Consider the following 14,999-nt stretch of genomic DNA (forward strand, 5'->3'; position numbering starts at 1 on the left):
AAATAAATAATAGATAGGAAAAGTCTAGAGGGCCAGCAGTTTTATTGAATTTTGACCAGCATATAACCAGCAGAGGAAGGTGAGCCATTGGATGAAATCTCACACCAATCTCACACCATTAAATTATCATTGATGGCTAGTTAATGGCTAACAATCACAAAAATTGCTGGTCCCCTAGCATTGCTCTAGATAATAGGTATTAGATATGTACGAATTCTTAAGTTTTAAAACAAAAATCCTTCTAGCAGTTTATTTATAAATTGATTAAATTCAATTTCTTAAAAAATATAATAAAAAAATAAAAGTCTAAGAGTCTAATAACACCGGAGAACACGGTCGGTGAATGAACCAATGTCTTGGTGTCTTCTACTTTTCTTTCTATGTTCTTTTTGTGAATTAAACAAAAAATTATTTATTTACCTTTCTTATTAATATTAATATTATTCTTTAAATTCCTGTATCTCTCTATCTTGCTGGCTTCTTGCGCGTGGTGCTGTAAGTTTGAAGAGACTATGAAGATGAAACACTGAAGCTTCAAACTTCACAAACACAAAAACACTTCCTTCTTCTTCGCCCTTTCATTTCTTTTCTTTTCACGGCAACTTCAATGCGCGCGCCCTCTCTCTCTCTCCATTTTCCGCCACTTTACCGAGAAAATTTCGTTCAGGTAAACCGATTTTCTCACTTCGAGTTCTACTTGACTAGTGCCACTCGCTACTTGTTAATACTCAACATTGCAATATTTTTTTATCTTCACTCTGGTCGCCCTATTTTCCACCGGAATTCCACTTGATTCCTACATTTTTCACTTTTTCTCCTTAGTTTTGAGCCTTTCGTTTCCGAGATTCTTTGTTGATTTCTTGCGCTGTTCAATCTGTGTGATGCTTTTGTTGCTTAGCTCTGACACTGTTGAGTTTGTTCTGAGATCAGGTAAAGATTTTTTATTTTTTGCAATATTTTCGTCCGAATTATTAGTTATTTATAATTTGTTTTTTTAAATCTTTTTGTACATTTAGGTTATGGTTCATGTTTCCGCACAGACGCATTTAGAGCTCTTCACCTTTTCTATTTCTTTGTATTTATTATTTTTTTTTTTGTTCTTTTGGTGTCCGTAAAGTTAATTATCGAGCATAATAGGAAAAAGTTGCATTGAGTAAGATCGGATTTAAAAATCGGAATTCATTGATTGAGGGAACGGTTCACCGCTTAATTTTAGTGGTTATTTAACTCTAAATATCGCATCATTTCATCATTTGGTATTTTCGATTGAATTTTTATTTATATGATTTTGTTGGTAATGAACTATTAAATGTAGCCCTTGTTACATATTAAGTATTCTGATTTCGACTTTGATTCCTACTAATTATGACTTTTTAATATCATTGACCACCTTATTATAAACACAAAATATTACATTGCTATATTTGACCAAATGAAATGGTGGTGGGCTGGGGAGGGCATTGACTACTGAATACTTATTTGTTATTTTCATTTTTGGTTTGAAGTAAGAACATTTTTCTTTTGTAAATTGCAGATAGAAAATATGAAAACTTTTTCTTTAAGGGTTGCTAGCCAATAAACAACCGAAGTCATGATCAACTTTCAAAACATGCTTCCAATCCAAGGCCTGGTGGTTGGTACTTGATATCAGTTAGGTAGTAGATTGAAACAAAGAAGCAGATCTTGCTGTGTTCGCATCAAGTATCTTAAATCATTTATGGTTTCTGCCTATTTGTGCTTCACTACTAAGGCAAGAAATTATGCAAAGGATAGTGATTAAGTCAACAGTGGTTTGCTGTCCTTATGACTAATACCGTGTTGGTGCAGGGCTGTTGCTTCATTCATAACATCATCAAAATGAAGAAATTGTATGGAGGAGTCTTAATTGCTTCATTGTTTATGCTGTTTATGCTTATGATCCTGCGATATGGGGTCATGAAAAATCCTATCAGTGAAGCTTATCCAACAATACCTGTCTCCCTTAATGTTAATGGTACTAATCCTCTAGAATGGATAAAATCTATGGCTCCTCCTGCCGTTCGCAATCCAGCTGTTACATCTCAAGTTATTTCTGCTGATATTTTAGCATCTAGCCTCTTTTTGGGGAGCAACTTTTCGAAAGAAGAGCAACAAGCTCTGCAGACACGGAACCACTTGAAACACTTACTTGATCATGCTCAGGGTTTACCTAATGCAGTAGAAGCTATCAAGGAAGCTGCGGGTGTATGGAATAGTCTTATTTCTTCAGTTGAAGAGCAAAGACAAGGTTATGCAAATGATAGTTCTAGAACAAAAGAGAAACAGTGTCCCCATTTTCTTAACAATATGAGTTCCCCTGAACTCAGTAACAGTAGTTACGAACTGCAAGTACCCTGTGGACTGACACAGGGTTCTTCCATTACTGTAATTGGCATTCCAAATGGTCTTCTTGGCAATTTTCGGATTGACTTGACTGGAGAACCACTTCCTGGGGAGCCTGACCCCCCTATAATTTTGCACTATAATGTTAGGCTTCATGGTGACAAAATCACTGAAGATCCTGTAATTGTCCAAAACTCCTGGACAGCAGCTCATGATTGGGGAGGAGAGGAGCGTTGCCCATCACCCACTCCTGAAAAGGTTAAGAAAGGTGAAAATTCTGCTCTCACCATTGTTTCATCATCCATATGAATTCATTTCATTGTAATTGAAGTAAAGTTCTTGTCAAGATTCTGTCAATTTTCTTAATATTTGAGCCCCATAGGTAATAAGTAATAGCAAATGTTTGTCCAGTGATGGAGAAAGTGATATGCATATTCTAAAGTGACACACCATTTTCTCGAAAAAATTGATATCATAGTATGTTAAAAGATTTATCTATTTTATTTTACCAGTCTTTTGCTTCTTAATTAGTTCTTTATTGTCTGCTTGGTTTTTGCTAATGTAAGAATTATGTATGGAAAATAATTTGTAATTATCATTTTTGTTTTCCATTTTTTTTTAATTGGATGGGAATTTGGTGTTGATGTATAGATACCGGGGACTAGCATAATGGTCTGTGTTTAGCACATGAACATACATTAATTATGCTCAAGCATTTCTCATTCTTGCCTAGATCCTTCCTTGCCCTCCACATTAATTTCATGTTTCCCTTGCATTTTGGCAATACCTTGTCCTGCTTTTCTTCACTGCAACCTGTCCTGGATGTTTCTTCAGTCTTCACAATCATTTTCCTTTTCTCTGCTGCTAAATATAGTTCCTTTAATCATTAAACATGTTTCACCTTTCATAATGATGTAGCCCACTTGCCCATCCCTACATGGCCCATCCTTATTGTAGTATATACTTGGGCTGAGGACCTATTGATTTTCACAAGGTGATTTTGCATTTCTATTATTAACTTCCATGGTTTATTGTTGCTATTTCATTTGGCAGTTGATGACTTGGAAGAGTGCAATAAGATTGTAGGGAAGAACATAAGCCAACATTACATGGCTGGCATGCATTCCCACACTTCAAGTCAATCTTTAGCAACAGAAGAGCACTCAAAACAGAGTAAATACTTTCCTTTTAAGCAAGGTTTACCTTTCGTTGCAACTCTTCGAGTGGGATCAGAGGGAATTCAGATGACAGTTGATGGAAAGCACATAACCTCATTCACTTTCCGTGAAGTACTTTCTTTCACTCTTCCTTCTGAATCCTAACTTACTGAATACCAGTATTAATATGTTAACTGACTTATCTGGTTACATTCCAGACTCTGGAGCCATGGGTTGTCAATGAGATACGAATTTCAGGGGACATCAAGTTAATTTCTGTTCTTGCCAGTGGTCTGCCCACATCAGAGGATTCAGAGCATATTGTCGATCTAGAATCACTAAAAGCAAGTCCTGTATCAGCACAGACCCCATTAGATCTCTTCATTGGTGTCTTCTCTACTGCGAACAATTTCAAGCGTCGGATGGCTGTTAGAAGAACCTGGATGCAATACAATGCAGTTCGAACAAACAAAACAGCCGTGCGCTTCTTTGTTGGTTTGGTGGGTGTTCCTTATTATTTTCTCACATAAATTGTGGAGAATCATTTCAGTATATAAAAATTAAGGTTTCTCATCTATTGTGAATTGATTGTCAAACTTCGTAGTTGCCTCTTTAATAAGCATATGCCATTTGGAAGTTGTTTCTATTCAAGCATGTCTTCTTGCTATTGTTTACACCATCTTTTCTTTATAATTCTGATGAAGATAAGATGATCCTATCGACATTGCTATGTGAATTTTTGCCATAATTTCTCCTGTTTGGTTTGATGCACAGCACAAAAGCCAAATAGTAAATGAAGAACTATGGAAAGAAGCACAAACCTATGGAGACATACAGCTGATGCCATTTGTTGACTACTACAGTATTATAACCTGGAAGTCTTTAGCTATTTGCATTTTTGGGGTAATGTCTAATATTTTTCTTTTAAGTTGGAGAGTCTCCCCAACTTCATTGACATGATCTCTTCAACAGACGGAGGTTGTTTCAGCAAAGTTTGTCATGAAGACAGACGACGATGCATTTATTCGAGTAGATGAAGTGCTGGCATCTTTGAAAAGGATCAATGTGGCTCATGGTTTACTATATGGACTTATTAATTCAGAATCTCGACCACACCGAAGTACTGATAGCAAATGGTACATCAGCCCAGAGGTATGTTCTCCCTGAAAAAATGCATATCACGTCTATGTGTTGTTTTTCGCTATCAGTTTCTGATCATAACATTCTAGCTCATATCAATGGTTATTATTACTGATGTAATATGTAGTACCTTAATGACATGGCTTCCTTTATACATAGATCTTTGTTGGATGTAATTGTCTATGTTCAAGTATATATTTCATTTACCATTGATAGATAGATGTATGTCACTTATCATATGCTTGGTGATCAGAAAGTGATTATCAGAATACTTGGTTGAGTTCGCAGAAACTCGAAGAAACTTAATATTTGCTTAGAAATTAAAAAAAAATGCTATTCATTGCCTTTTTCTTGGCCTGATTATCAGAATACTTGTTGTCTATTTTGTTTACTTTCATCTAAGTATCTATCTTGTTGGCTGTTGTGCTAAAGGAATGGAGTGAAGCAACTTATCCTCCTTGGGCACACGGTCCTGGCTACGTTATCTCAAATGATATAGCAAGGACAGTGCACAAGAAATACAGAGATGGTCATTTAAAGGTAGTATATAATTAAATCTATTACTTGTTAAAAGCTACATGTAAATTTTATGTGTTTGATCTCAAACGTATTGGTGACACATGTGAACACTAAATTTCATCATTGTGTGGCAGATGTTTAAACTAGAAGACGTTGCAATGGGAATATGGATTGCAGACATGAAGAAAGAAGGTCTAGAAGTTCGGTATGAGAATGAAGGCAGAGTCTATAATGAAGGTTGCAAGGAGGGTTATGTGGTAGCTCATTACCAAGGTCCTAGGGAGCTGCTATGTTTGTGGCAGAAACTTCAGGAAGGAAAAGGTGCCAAATGTTGTGGTGATAGATGACTGCTTTGCACGAATGAATTTTTTCCCCGGAGTTTATAATCTCAATTGGAAAATTCACTTGACGGTGTTAAGTATAGATTTTCGCCATTGATTTAGTTGTCTCATGGGATCACACCAGAATTGACATAAGTCAGTGGTCGAAATTTACGCTTAATATGGTTAAATGATGATCCTAATTGTGAGAATCCATTTTGTTTTTCCCACTTTGGATGGCATAGGCGACGAGTTTGTATGATAATTACTAGTTAGTGTAGTTAGTCTAGCTCGAAATTACTGATAATGGTCAATATTAGGGTTTATCTTTTTAGTCATAGATTTGTTCATTTTAGATGTGATATTTGTTTGTTACCTGTAGAGAGGAAGAGATTTGTATAGAAGCGCCAAATCAGAAATAGGTAAATTAGGTTTCTTCGCATTAGCATCAATTTTTTTAACGGTTACACCTCATTGTAGAAAGAAACTCCTATTTTTTAATCTTACTGGAAGTCGTCGTGCCATGTAGCAATCTTACATCTGAAGTATGTGGATAATCTTGTCCGAGTAACACGTTGCTCTAACCCAGCAAAGATTTTAATATAAAAATGCAATGCTCATCTTTTGATAGCATCTGAGTATATCTGTGACATTAGTTAATGTTATAATGCAGGCATACTAAACTAACGCTACTAGTTACCAGGTTCACAACATACTACTTATTATATGACACCATAAGACATGATAAAATATGTTGTCAATAATCTTTAATATTCTAATCGAAGTAGACATGAGGCTTGTTCTAGGCTATTTGTACATTACTGTTTTGATTTAGATTCTTTTTGCAAAACATTATGAATTATTTACTAGAACTATTCAAAGAATTTTTTTTTCAACCTCTCGTTTTAAGGAGGGGAAAGGAAGAAAATAGTTATGCCATAAAGTATGTTCGGTTGAGGATAAAAGTAGGATAAAGTTTTATAAATAAACTTTGAAAAATGCTACTTGTAGAACAAAATTCAGTCTTTGGTTAACTTTTAATATTATTTAATTTTTTTTATTAAAACATATCCTTATTTTTTAGATATATATTTATAATAAATTTAATTTAAATATTAAAAATTAAAATTTCTCTAACTTCATATTCACTTAATAGTTAGTTATTATTTCTTTCTTTCTTTTACATTACTTCATATAAGAAACACGGGCACGGATTCGGTGTGCAAAGAGCTTTGGCACACCAGTGCGCATCGCACTTATCTTCGGCTGACCGGTGCACCATTAGCTGCTGTCCGTCGGATTTGTCTCGGTTTTTTAATCCAATGGTAGAGATCACCCTTTCTCTTCCCTCATTTGATTGGTTAATGGATATCTTGTGTCAGAGGGGCTATTTTACAAATTCATTTTGTTGCTGGTTAGTTTTGTTAGATCTGAAAACTATCTGGGTCTATGTAGAATTAGTTAACAATTTTTAAGATGGAATTATTTTAAGTTAATGACTCTGCTTTACGATTAATCAGAGACGATTGGGTTGGGCTGGGAAGGAAGGAGTTTCATCGTTGAGAATGTTTGACGCATACTAGAATCACGCCGACGTTTACGTTTCCGTCACCGACCATCAATGGAGTTGTAGGAAGTACCCCCTACCCCACCCCCTTGCAGAATCACACTGCAAAGCTGCCTACTCTCCGAATGGCGTATCTATTGGCGTATCGTTGGTTCGGTGGATGAAGATCTGCATAGTGTCCTCGCCGGATCTGGATTCGATCACTGTCGGATAACAATGAGTGATGTTTTGGCTAGATGTATGGCTTTGTCGGAGACGTTGAACAAGGATCGAAGCGGCGTGGAGATGGTGGGCGAGAGGATGACGAGGAGAGCACTAATGTTTTTCGGGTCGGGCCGGTCAGGTTGGAACACAGTTGGTTGGATTTGGCTCAATCCAGATGGGCCTCTACCTTATAATTTTTTTCAGAGACCAATGATGGGCTCAAGTGGTGGGTTATTAATAATTTTGTTAAAAATGGATGACTGGTCTGGTATGGTCCAAAAAAAAAAAACTTACATGGCTGAAGAAAGAAGAGGAACACCCAGTACTTCCGTCGGAGGTGGAATTGACATGGGCGGAGCGAGGAGTTTTGCCTTCGATGAAGAGGAGAGGAGCTTCGATTGGGGTCAGGTATTAGGGGTTGGGTTGCTAGGCGAGTTCGAGTTTTAGTTTTTAGGTCGAGTCAGTTTCTCTGGCCCAATACCAGGTAAAAAAAATGTTATTTTCCAGCATGACCAAACCAAAAATAAATTTTAAAAACCGTAAATATACAAAAGAAAAAGTGTAATTATGAACAACTTACCTGCTTTCATCGACTACATCAATCCGTCCATCCATCAACAGGGCAAGGCTGACAATACGAAGGGATTTTTCACTGACCCACTCAAATCGAATGACTGATAAGATTAGATTAAGGCTATAATTTAAATTTTGAATTCATTCGGTGGTTATCGCCTTTTTTAGAAATCCGGTTATTTCCCTTGGTAATTGCACCCACATTAATTCCCAATAAATGCCCAGTCTAATCAAGTTTAAGGGTTATTTATTAAAAAGAAAAAAAAACTTAAAAAGGCGGGAGGTGTTTCACCAGATTAACGCGTGTACGTTTACGTTTTTCACTCCCCCCCAAAAAAAGCGCGTACTTTTCAAAGAAGGGAATCCACCCAGTACCCAAAAAAAAAGGTAACACAAAAACAATTATTGCATGTATAATTACTAATTAGTTGCAGATACGCCAAATGAAAATAATGCAGAAGGGAAAAAAATTGATTAGTAGGTCTTTGAGAACCCACACATCCAATAGTTGGCGAAAGGCACCGGATCACGATTTGGAAACGATAAATGCTAACAACTCAAGATAATTCCCTAATTATATATCAACCGCTCAGATGACTTGTTATATATTGGATGATTTACATCCCCCGTTTTTTGCTTAGGGCTGTGAACTATCTGATACCGTCACAACTAATTTATACCAAATAGCCCAGAAAATTGTTAACTCTGATAGTCAGTGGAGAGTCATCGGAAAGCGTGTTTTGCGTATGTTTGGGAAATATACATTTCAATTTAAATCAATTCAAATTACTACTAACAAGCAAGGAGATGAGAAGATATTTATAGTTAACCGCATCTGGATTTCTTGTCGTGTAATAGTCACTGGCGATGAAGGATAAACTGATTAACAATTCAACATAAACAGATTTTTTATATTAAATCGATGAAAGTAGATATAATAATCGCTACAGAGTTTAAATTAGCATTTCATAAGATCAAAAGAACGACGAAACAAACAAACCAGATAGATCATTCAAGGCTTTAGTCATCGACAAAAAACCAAAACAACATAAAGATGTCACCCATGTGAACCAGGTCAAATATCTCCGTCACTGTCTTCACCCTGCTCCGGTCGAACGCCTGCCTAGCGGGACAAAGATTTCTCCTTGACCTCCAAAACATCGACGACACTGTTTGCCAGGAGACGCTACTTTGAGCTTTCCGCCATTATTTCGCTTGCTTTGTCATACAGTCAGCGAGCGGCCGCTTCATACTGTTGCAAGGTCCTGCGAAGCAACTTTTCCTCCCAGCGTCATGCCTTCTCCTCTTCCTCCAGTTGATCCGCCTTTTTCTTCAATTTGACCATTAAGTCTACGTTCTTGGCATTGACCTGGAAAACTTCATCTGTCACTTTTTCAAGCCTAGCCTCCCATAACTCCTCCCTCCTGACAAGTTCGGCCTCAACGAGGTCAAAATCCGCGGACTTTTCATTTGTACGAACGATGTTGATCAGATTAGACATCGGCTCTTCCGTGAGGTCGACAGGACTAAAGGTGGGGTCGGTGACGGTCTCCTTCGACATTTTCTCATAAGTACACAGTGGAGAGAGCAGTGGAGGGTGGCAGAAATAAGGAAGGGGATAAGGATAGACGGAGAGGTGAGAGAAGGAGTTACGGCAGAGAAGAACTGGGAAAAAAGCATTGGGAGGTTTAGGGTTTGTCATTAAGGGGCACGTATACATATACCGTGTAAATTGGGAAGCTTCGTCGAATACTTTTTTTCGTAGAAAATGAATGATTTATATTTAAACTAGTTCGATGGAAGAAAAAAAAAGGAACATTTTGCGTTAATATAGTTTTAAATTTGGTTTTCAATTTCAATGCTCAGCTTTAATAATTACGTCTAGGATCTCTTCGATTCACGTGCCAAATCCACAGATGGAGCATCAGTTACAGTGGGCGTAAATGAAGGCGTATGTGGCACGGTACCCGACTTATCTGGTAAGGCGTTTTATAGTATATAATCTCCCTCCCCAGCATTCCGTCATCGCGTCTGGTCTTCCATGCTAACAACGCAAGATAATTCCCTAATTATGTATCAACCCCTCAGATGAATTGTTTTATATTGGATGATTTACATCCCCTGTTTTTTGCTTGGGGATGTGAAATATCAGATACCGACACATTTAATTGATACAAAACAGCCCACAAAATTGGTAACTCAATGGGGAGTCGTCGAAATGCGTGTTTTGTGTATTTGTAGGAAATATTTATTTCAATTTAAATCAATTCAAGTTATTACTAACAAGAAAGGAAATGAGAAGATATTGATAGTTAACCGCATCTGGATTAAACGAAATTATATTGACTACGAAGCATAGAATATAAATCTACTGAAACAATGGCAATCAAAATGGAAATGACTCAAATTTTGTTCTTGACGTGTAATAGTCACTGGCGAGGAAGGATAAACTGATTAACAATTCAATATAAACGGATTTTCGATATCGAACCGATGAAAGTAGATATAATAATCGCTGCTAAGTTTTAATTAACATTTCAAAAGATTAAAAGGGCGACCTAACAAACAAACTAAATAGATCATTCAGGGTTTCAGGCTTCGACAGAAACCAACACAACATAGAGATGTCACACATGTGCACTAGGTCAAATCTCTCCGTCCCTGTGTTCACTCTGCTCCGGTTGAACGCCTAATGGAAGGGACAAAGATTTCTCCTTGACCTCCAAAACATCGACGAACCTTTGTGCCAGGTCACGCCACTTTGAGCTTTCGGCCATCATTTTGTTTGCTTTGTCATACATTTGGCGAACGGTCGCTTCACACTGTTGCTGCTCCCTGCGCAGCAACTGTTCCTCCAGACGCCGTGCTTTCTCCTCTTCCTCCAGTTGATCCTCCTTTTTGTTCAACTTGACCATTAACTTCAACCTCTCAGACCTGACCTCGAAGAGTTCCTCTGATATTTTTTCAAGCCTAGCCTCCCAAATTTCCTCCCTCCTGACAAGTTCGGCCTCAACAAAGTCACATACCAGGAACTTTTCATCTGTACGGACGATGTCGATCAGATTGGACATCGGCTATTCCGTGAGGTAGACGGGACTAACGGCGTGGTCGGTGACGGTCTCCTTCGACATTTTCTCGGAAGTCCACAATGGAGAGAGCAGTGGAGGGTGGCAGAAATAAGGAGGGGGATAAGGATGGACGGAGAGGTGAGAGAAGGAGATACGGCAGAGAAGAATTGGGAAAGAAGCATTGGGAGGGATAGGGTTTGTCATTAACATGCACGTATACATATATAGTGTAGGCCCTATAGTGTAAAGTGAGAAGCTGCTTCGAATACTTTTTTTTTCCATAGAAAATGAGTAATTAATGTACTTCGTCTTTTTTGGAAAAATAAACGATTTATATTTAAGGAAAAAGAAGGGATAACAAGTTTAATATAGTTTTAAATTTAAATTTAAAATTATTTTTCAGTGTTCAGCTTTTAAAATTACGTTTATGATGTCTTTGATTCTCGTGCCAAACCCAAAAACGAAGCATCGGTTACAGTGGGCGTAAATGAAGGCGTATGTGGCACGGTACCTGACTTATCTGGTGAGCCGTTTTGCAGTATATAAGTTCACTACCTAGTTTTACTTCATCGCGTCTGGTGATCCATACTAACGAAGGTCCTCCTATAACCTTCCGCTTCCACCACGTATTCACTAAATTTAAATCAAATAGGATGAAATTTGGTGCAACTTCCGAGAAAGGCAAAAGGAAAAAGAAGGCCGGATATGGGAGAACGAAAGGGAAAGGGAAAGTGGTGACCCCACTCGTCTGTCTGCTGACTCTTCTGCCTCGCGAAATATGGGAGAGAATTGCAGCAAGGGTTACGTTGGCCTCGATCTATGATCTGTTTAACATGCAGGCGACCTGCAAGGTGTTTCTGGACGCAGCCCATTCATCTGCGGTGTACAAGGTGACCTCCATGGCGGAGATACCCGTCGTGTTCAGTTATGACATGGAGGACCGTCCTGAGGATGTGTTCCTTTTTAAAAGCGCGCGCGTAGGAAATCCGGCCGCTATATTCCGTATAGGGATGACGGAATTCTTCTGGATGGGCCGAGAAGTTGGTGGGTGCGACACCCTGCTTGAGGCCGCCGATGCGGGTGACGTCCAAGGCCGCTACATGTGTGCGATGCTGCTACTAATGCCAGGTGTTGGGGACGAGGCGGACGCTGGCAAGGGGGTTGAAATGTATGCGGACGTACTGGCTGCTGGAAAAATTGAATTGTGCAGAGAACTCTTCGGGCAGTTGTTCGCAAATCCGCTGATTGGGGTCCACCCGTCGGATCCAGGGAAGCCCATAGTCTGCCGGTCAAGCGTCTGCCCGAGGCGCGGGACCATGGGTGCCGCCAACGATTCGTCGAGTGTGTCATGCGTCCAATGCCTTGCCGAGTTTGAGGTGTTACATTTCCTTAGTCTGTTTACTTTTAGATGAAGCTTCTTTGTAACCAAAGTTGAATGTATTTCATTGCTAATGATTCGTGTGGTTGAGTTGTTTGGCTTTGTAAATTTCCGCTTTCGTGGGTCATACAAATGACATATTCGAACCGATGCATATCACCGTGTTTTAACTTTTAAACTCTCCCACGCATAACCTTCGATAGAAGTACTATTACATAACTTCATTAGCTAATAGGCCAAGCAGAATATAAAAAAAAAACAAACACACTAGAACAGTTCAATATTAGCATTGGGCCTAAATAGTACAATACTAGACCTAAACATACATTACCGGGGAGGGGAGGGGTCGGTTTAGGGTGTCTCCATCCTGTTGTTGCACTGACCCCTAAGACCCGGGACTTCACCTGTCCAGCAAAACGACGGCCAGCTGCCGTATCATTTCTCCCAGTTGAGTCCTGAGTTCATCTCTCTCTCTCTCTCTCTCTCTCTCTCTCTCTCTCTCTCTCTCTCTCTCTCTCTCTCCATCTAGGATACACGGTACTCGATCGATGCAACGGCCCGTTGTATGTCCTCAATCGATTGGCTGGCTGCATGTGATGTAACTTTGTTAGCAACGTATTGATACCGACGCAAGTAACTAGACGTGGAGGTGTCGCAAGAACACATTTTTCGCTTACCAGATGCACCTGGTTCCGCCGCGGAACTATTTCTAACCGTCGTTTCGTGCTGTTCGCCGTGAACGAAGAATCGATTGAAGTCAGTTGGTGGCGGGAGCTCGCTGCCCAGAACCGGAACAGGCGGAGTCGTCGTCATCGTCGAATCGTCCCGTCCGCCGCGAACGAATTGATTGAACCCTGACGACGGTGGGAGCTCGTTGCCCAGCACCGTTACAGGCGATGCGTTCACCTGGAAGTAGTCGTTCCAGGCATTCACGGCCTCTTGGTAACTCCGGTAACGAAGAAGCAGGTTCCATGGAAAGCCATCCACCTGAGTCGTTGCCGTCTCACTGTTGGGGTATATTCCGGGTATCCTCCCCCTAAAGACGACATACCAGACACCTTCTGTGCGCATTGCCATCCGACTGTTAGAGGAGATCTGGTACACCCTTGAGAGGGAGAGGTGGTTAGGGTTGATGGTGGAATATACAGTTTATTGTTTTTTCTCTCACCTGGAGGCTAAGAAATGGAAGAGTAAACAAATAAAGCAACTAGAGTGGTCAGAACTCAGGAGTAGGGGTGCAGGGACTCTAGGTTCACGAATAGTGGTGTAATTGCACCAGCAAAGAACAAATAAATAACATTTATCTTATTCTTTTATCAATATAATTATTATGCTATCTGAACGCATCGATAAACGGAAACATCTAGGAAAACGTATGCAGTACTGAACCTCAACCCCCTAACCCCCTCCCCCCCATGGCATTATATGAAAAGGCAAAATGCCACAAGCTCAGTCGTCTATCCTCTTCATAATCTTCGATAATCCCTCGACGAAGTTCTTGCAAATGGCCGGAAGTCTCGAGAAGGACACTAAGAAAGTGGACGTATCCGTTCAGCACGAATGCCCGCTGAATCTCCTTCCTCGCGAAATTTGGTCGATTATTGCCACCAAGGTTGCACCGACTTCGATTGAGGATCTGTTCAACATGCAGGCGACGTGTAAGGTTTTCCTCGGTGCGGCGAGATCAGACGCTGTATACAAGCATGTGATGATGTCTTATAAATCGCTAGCGCGATTTTTACTTAACCTCGATGGGCCTGAAAGGAGATTCCTTGATCGCTGCGTGGAAGTGGGAAATGTGGATGCTATAGTTCGACATGGGTTCGTGGAATATCTCCGGTTTGGTCGCCGTGACAAAGGCATGGAACTGCTTGCTAGGGCCTCAACGGAGGGCAGCGTCGAAGCAGGTTACCTGTCTTCCATGTTGTTAATGTTTGATCACGAAGACGAGGAAGACATGGTTAGGGGTGTTCAAATGATGGTGGGTTTTATCATTTCTGGCCAGCTAGAGAGCTATACCAATTTCTTGACGGACGTTTGCAAAGATAACAAGGTTATCTTAAATGAATTGTTTGCACGCATCTGAACGACCGTGACTGTTCACCACTCACGCCAATCCTCCCCAACTGTACTATTGAGCGATTTGTCCAGTGTGTCATGTGTGCAATGCCTGGCCGAATACGAGGTGTGGAAGTTCCTGGGGACTTATTGCGTTTAAGTAGTTTTCTAAACCCCGATGATGAAGGTTTTTTAGGAGTTTTTATTATGTAATTGCACTTAATGTATGTTTTATTATATAACATGAGAGGGAATTAATTTGAATTTTGTTTCGATCAATGGCTTCACATGCTCTGTTCGTTCGAGCAATCTATTTTGAAAGATGTATTTCCTATAATTTCATATAATATTAGGATATCAAAAACTAACATGAGACTATGTCTGTATTCCTTTGTTTTATTATGTAGTGTATAGTGTAAAATGACGGTACGTGTACTTAAATCAGTAGAAACTCGTAAACATTTACGAAAATCCAACGCGCTGCCTCTGGTATTTGGCTCTGATCTCAACAGATTAAAGTATATATAATCATATTATACGAGTTTAAGTTCCAGTACAGAAGATCAAATGGGCGACAGAACAAAAAAAAAAGGAAATAAAAGCATCATACATGCCTCGACGAAAAAAACGACATTAAGATATCAAGTATGTGCA

At 39.5% G+C, this 14,999-nt stretch overlaps 2 protein-coding genes across 3 annotated transcripts; both read left to right on the forward strand.

Moving 5' to 3' along the window:
* The first annotated feature begins 343 nt into the window (after window positions 1-343).
* LOC112801625 (beta-1,3-galactosyltransferase GALT1) lies at window positions 344-6,021 on the forward strand. Of its 2 annotated transcripts, XM_025844471.3 has the most exons (10): window positions 484-667; window positions 823-930; window positions 1,535-1,750; window positions 1,828-2,629; window positions 3,415-3,650; window positions 3,737-4,018; window positions 4,293-4,421; window positions 4,491-4,670; window positions 5,091-5,198; window positions 5,312-6,021. In XM_025844471.3, the coding sequence occupies exons 3-10, from the start codon at window positions 1,718-1,720 to the stop codon at window positions 5,522-5,524; spliced, it is 1,983 nt and encodes a 660-aa protein (XP_025700256.1). In that variant the 5' UTR covers window positions 484-667; window positions 823-930; window positions 1,535-1,717; the 3' UTR covers window positions 5,525-6,021. The 2 variants fall into 2 exon arrangements, with proteins under 2 accessions (XP_025700255.1, XP_025700256.1); XM_025844470.3 differs by lacking the exon at window positions 823-930 and having other exon boundaries at window positions 344-667.
* A 5,541-nt stretch (window positions 6,022-11,562) lies between these two features.
* Window positions 11,563-12,321, forward strand: LOC112803571 (uncharacterized). Its single transcript, XM_025847054.1, has one exon. It carries the CDS (start codon window positions 11,563-11,565, stop codon window positions 12,319-12,321), a length of 759 nt encoding a protein of 252 aa, XP_025702839.1.
* The last annotated feature ends 2,678 nt before the right edge of the window (window positions 12,322-14,999 follow it).

This window comes from Arachis hypogaea, chromosome 5 (assembly GCF_003086295.3).
Source record: "Arachis hypogaea cultivar Tifrunner chromosome 5, arahy.Tifrunner.gnm2.J5K5, whole genome shotgun sequence".
Lineage (NCBI taxonomy): Eukaryota > Viridiplantae > Streptophyta > Magnoliopsida > Fabales > Fabaceae > Arachis > Arachis hypogaea.

What these genes read in the sequence shown, in the direction of transcription:
- LOC112803571 (XM_025847054.1), top strand. Translation starts at nt 11,563, where the DNA reads ATGAAATTTGGTGCAACTTCCGAGAAAGGCAAAAGGAAAAAGAAGGCC.
- LOC112801625 (XM_025844470.3), top strand. Translation starts at nt 1,718, where the DNA reads ATGGTTTCTGCCTATTTGTGCTTCACTACTAAG. An exon ending in CCTCATTCACTTTCCGTGAA is followed by an intron (nt 3,651 to 3,736) that starts GTACTTTCTTTC and finishes GTTACATTCCAG; the next exon opens with ACTCTGGAGCCATGGGTTGT. An exon ending in TAGCTATTTGCATTTTTGGG is followed by an intron (nt 4,422 to 4,490) that starts GTAATGTCTAAT and finishes TCTCTTCAACAG; the next exon opens with ACGGAGGTTGTTTCAGCAAA.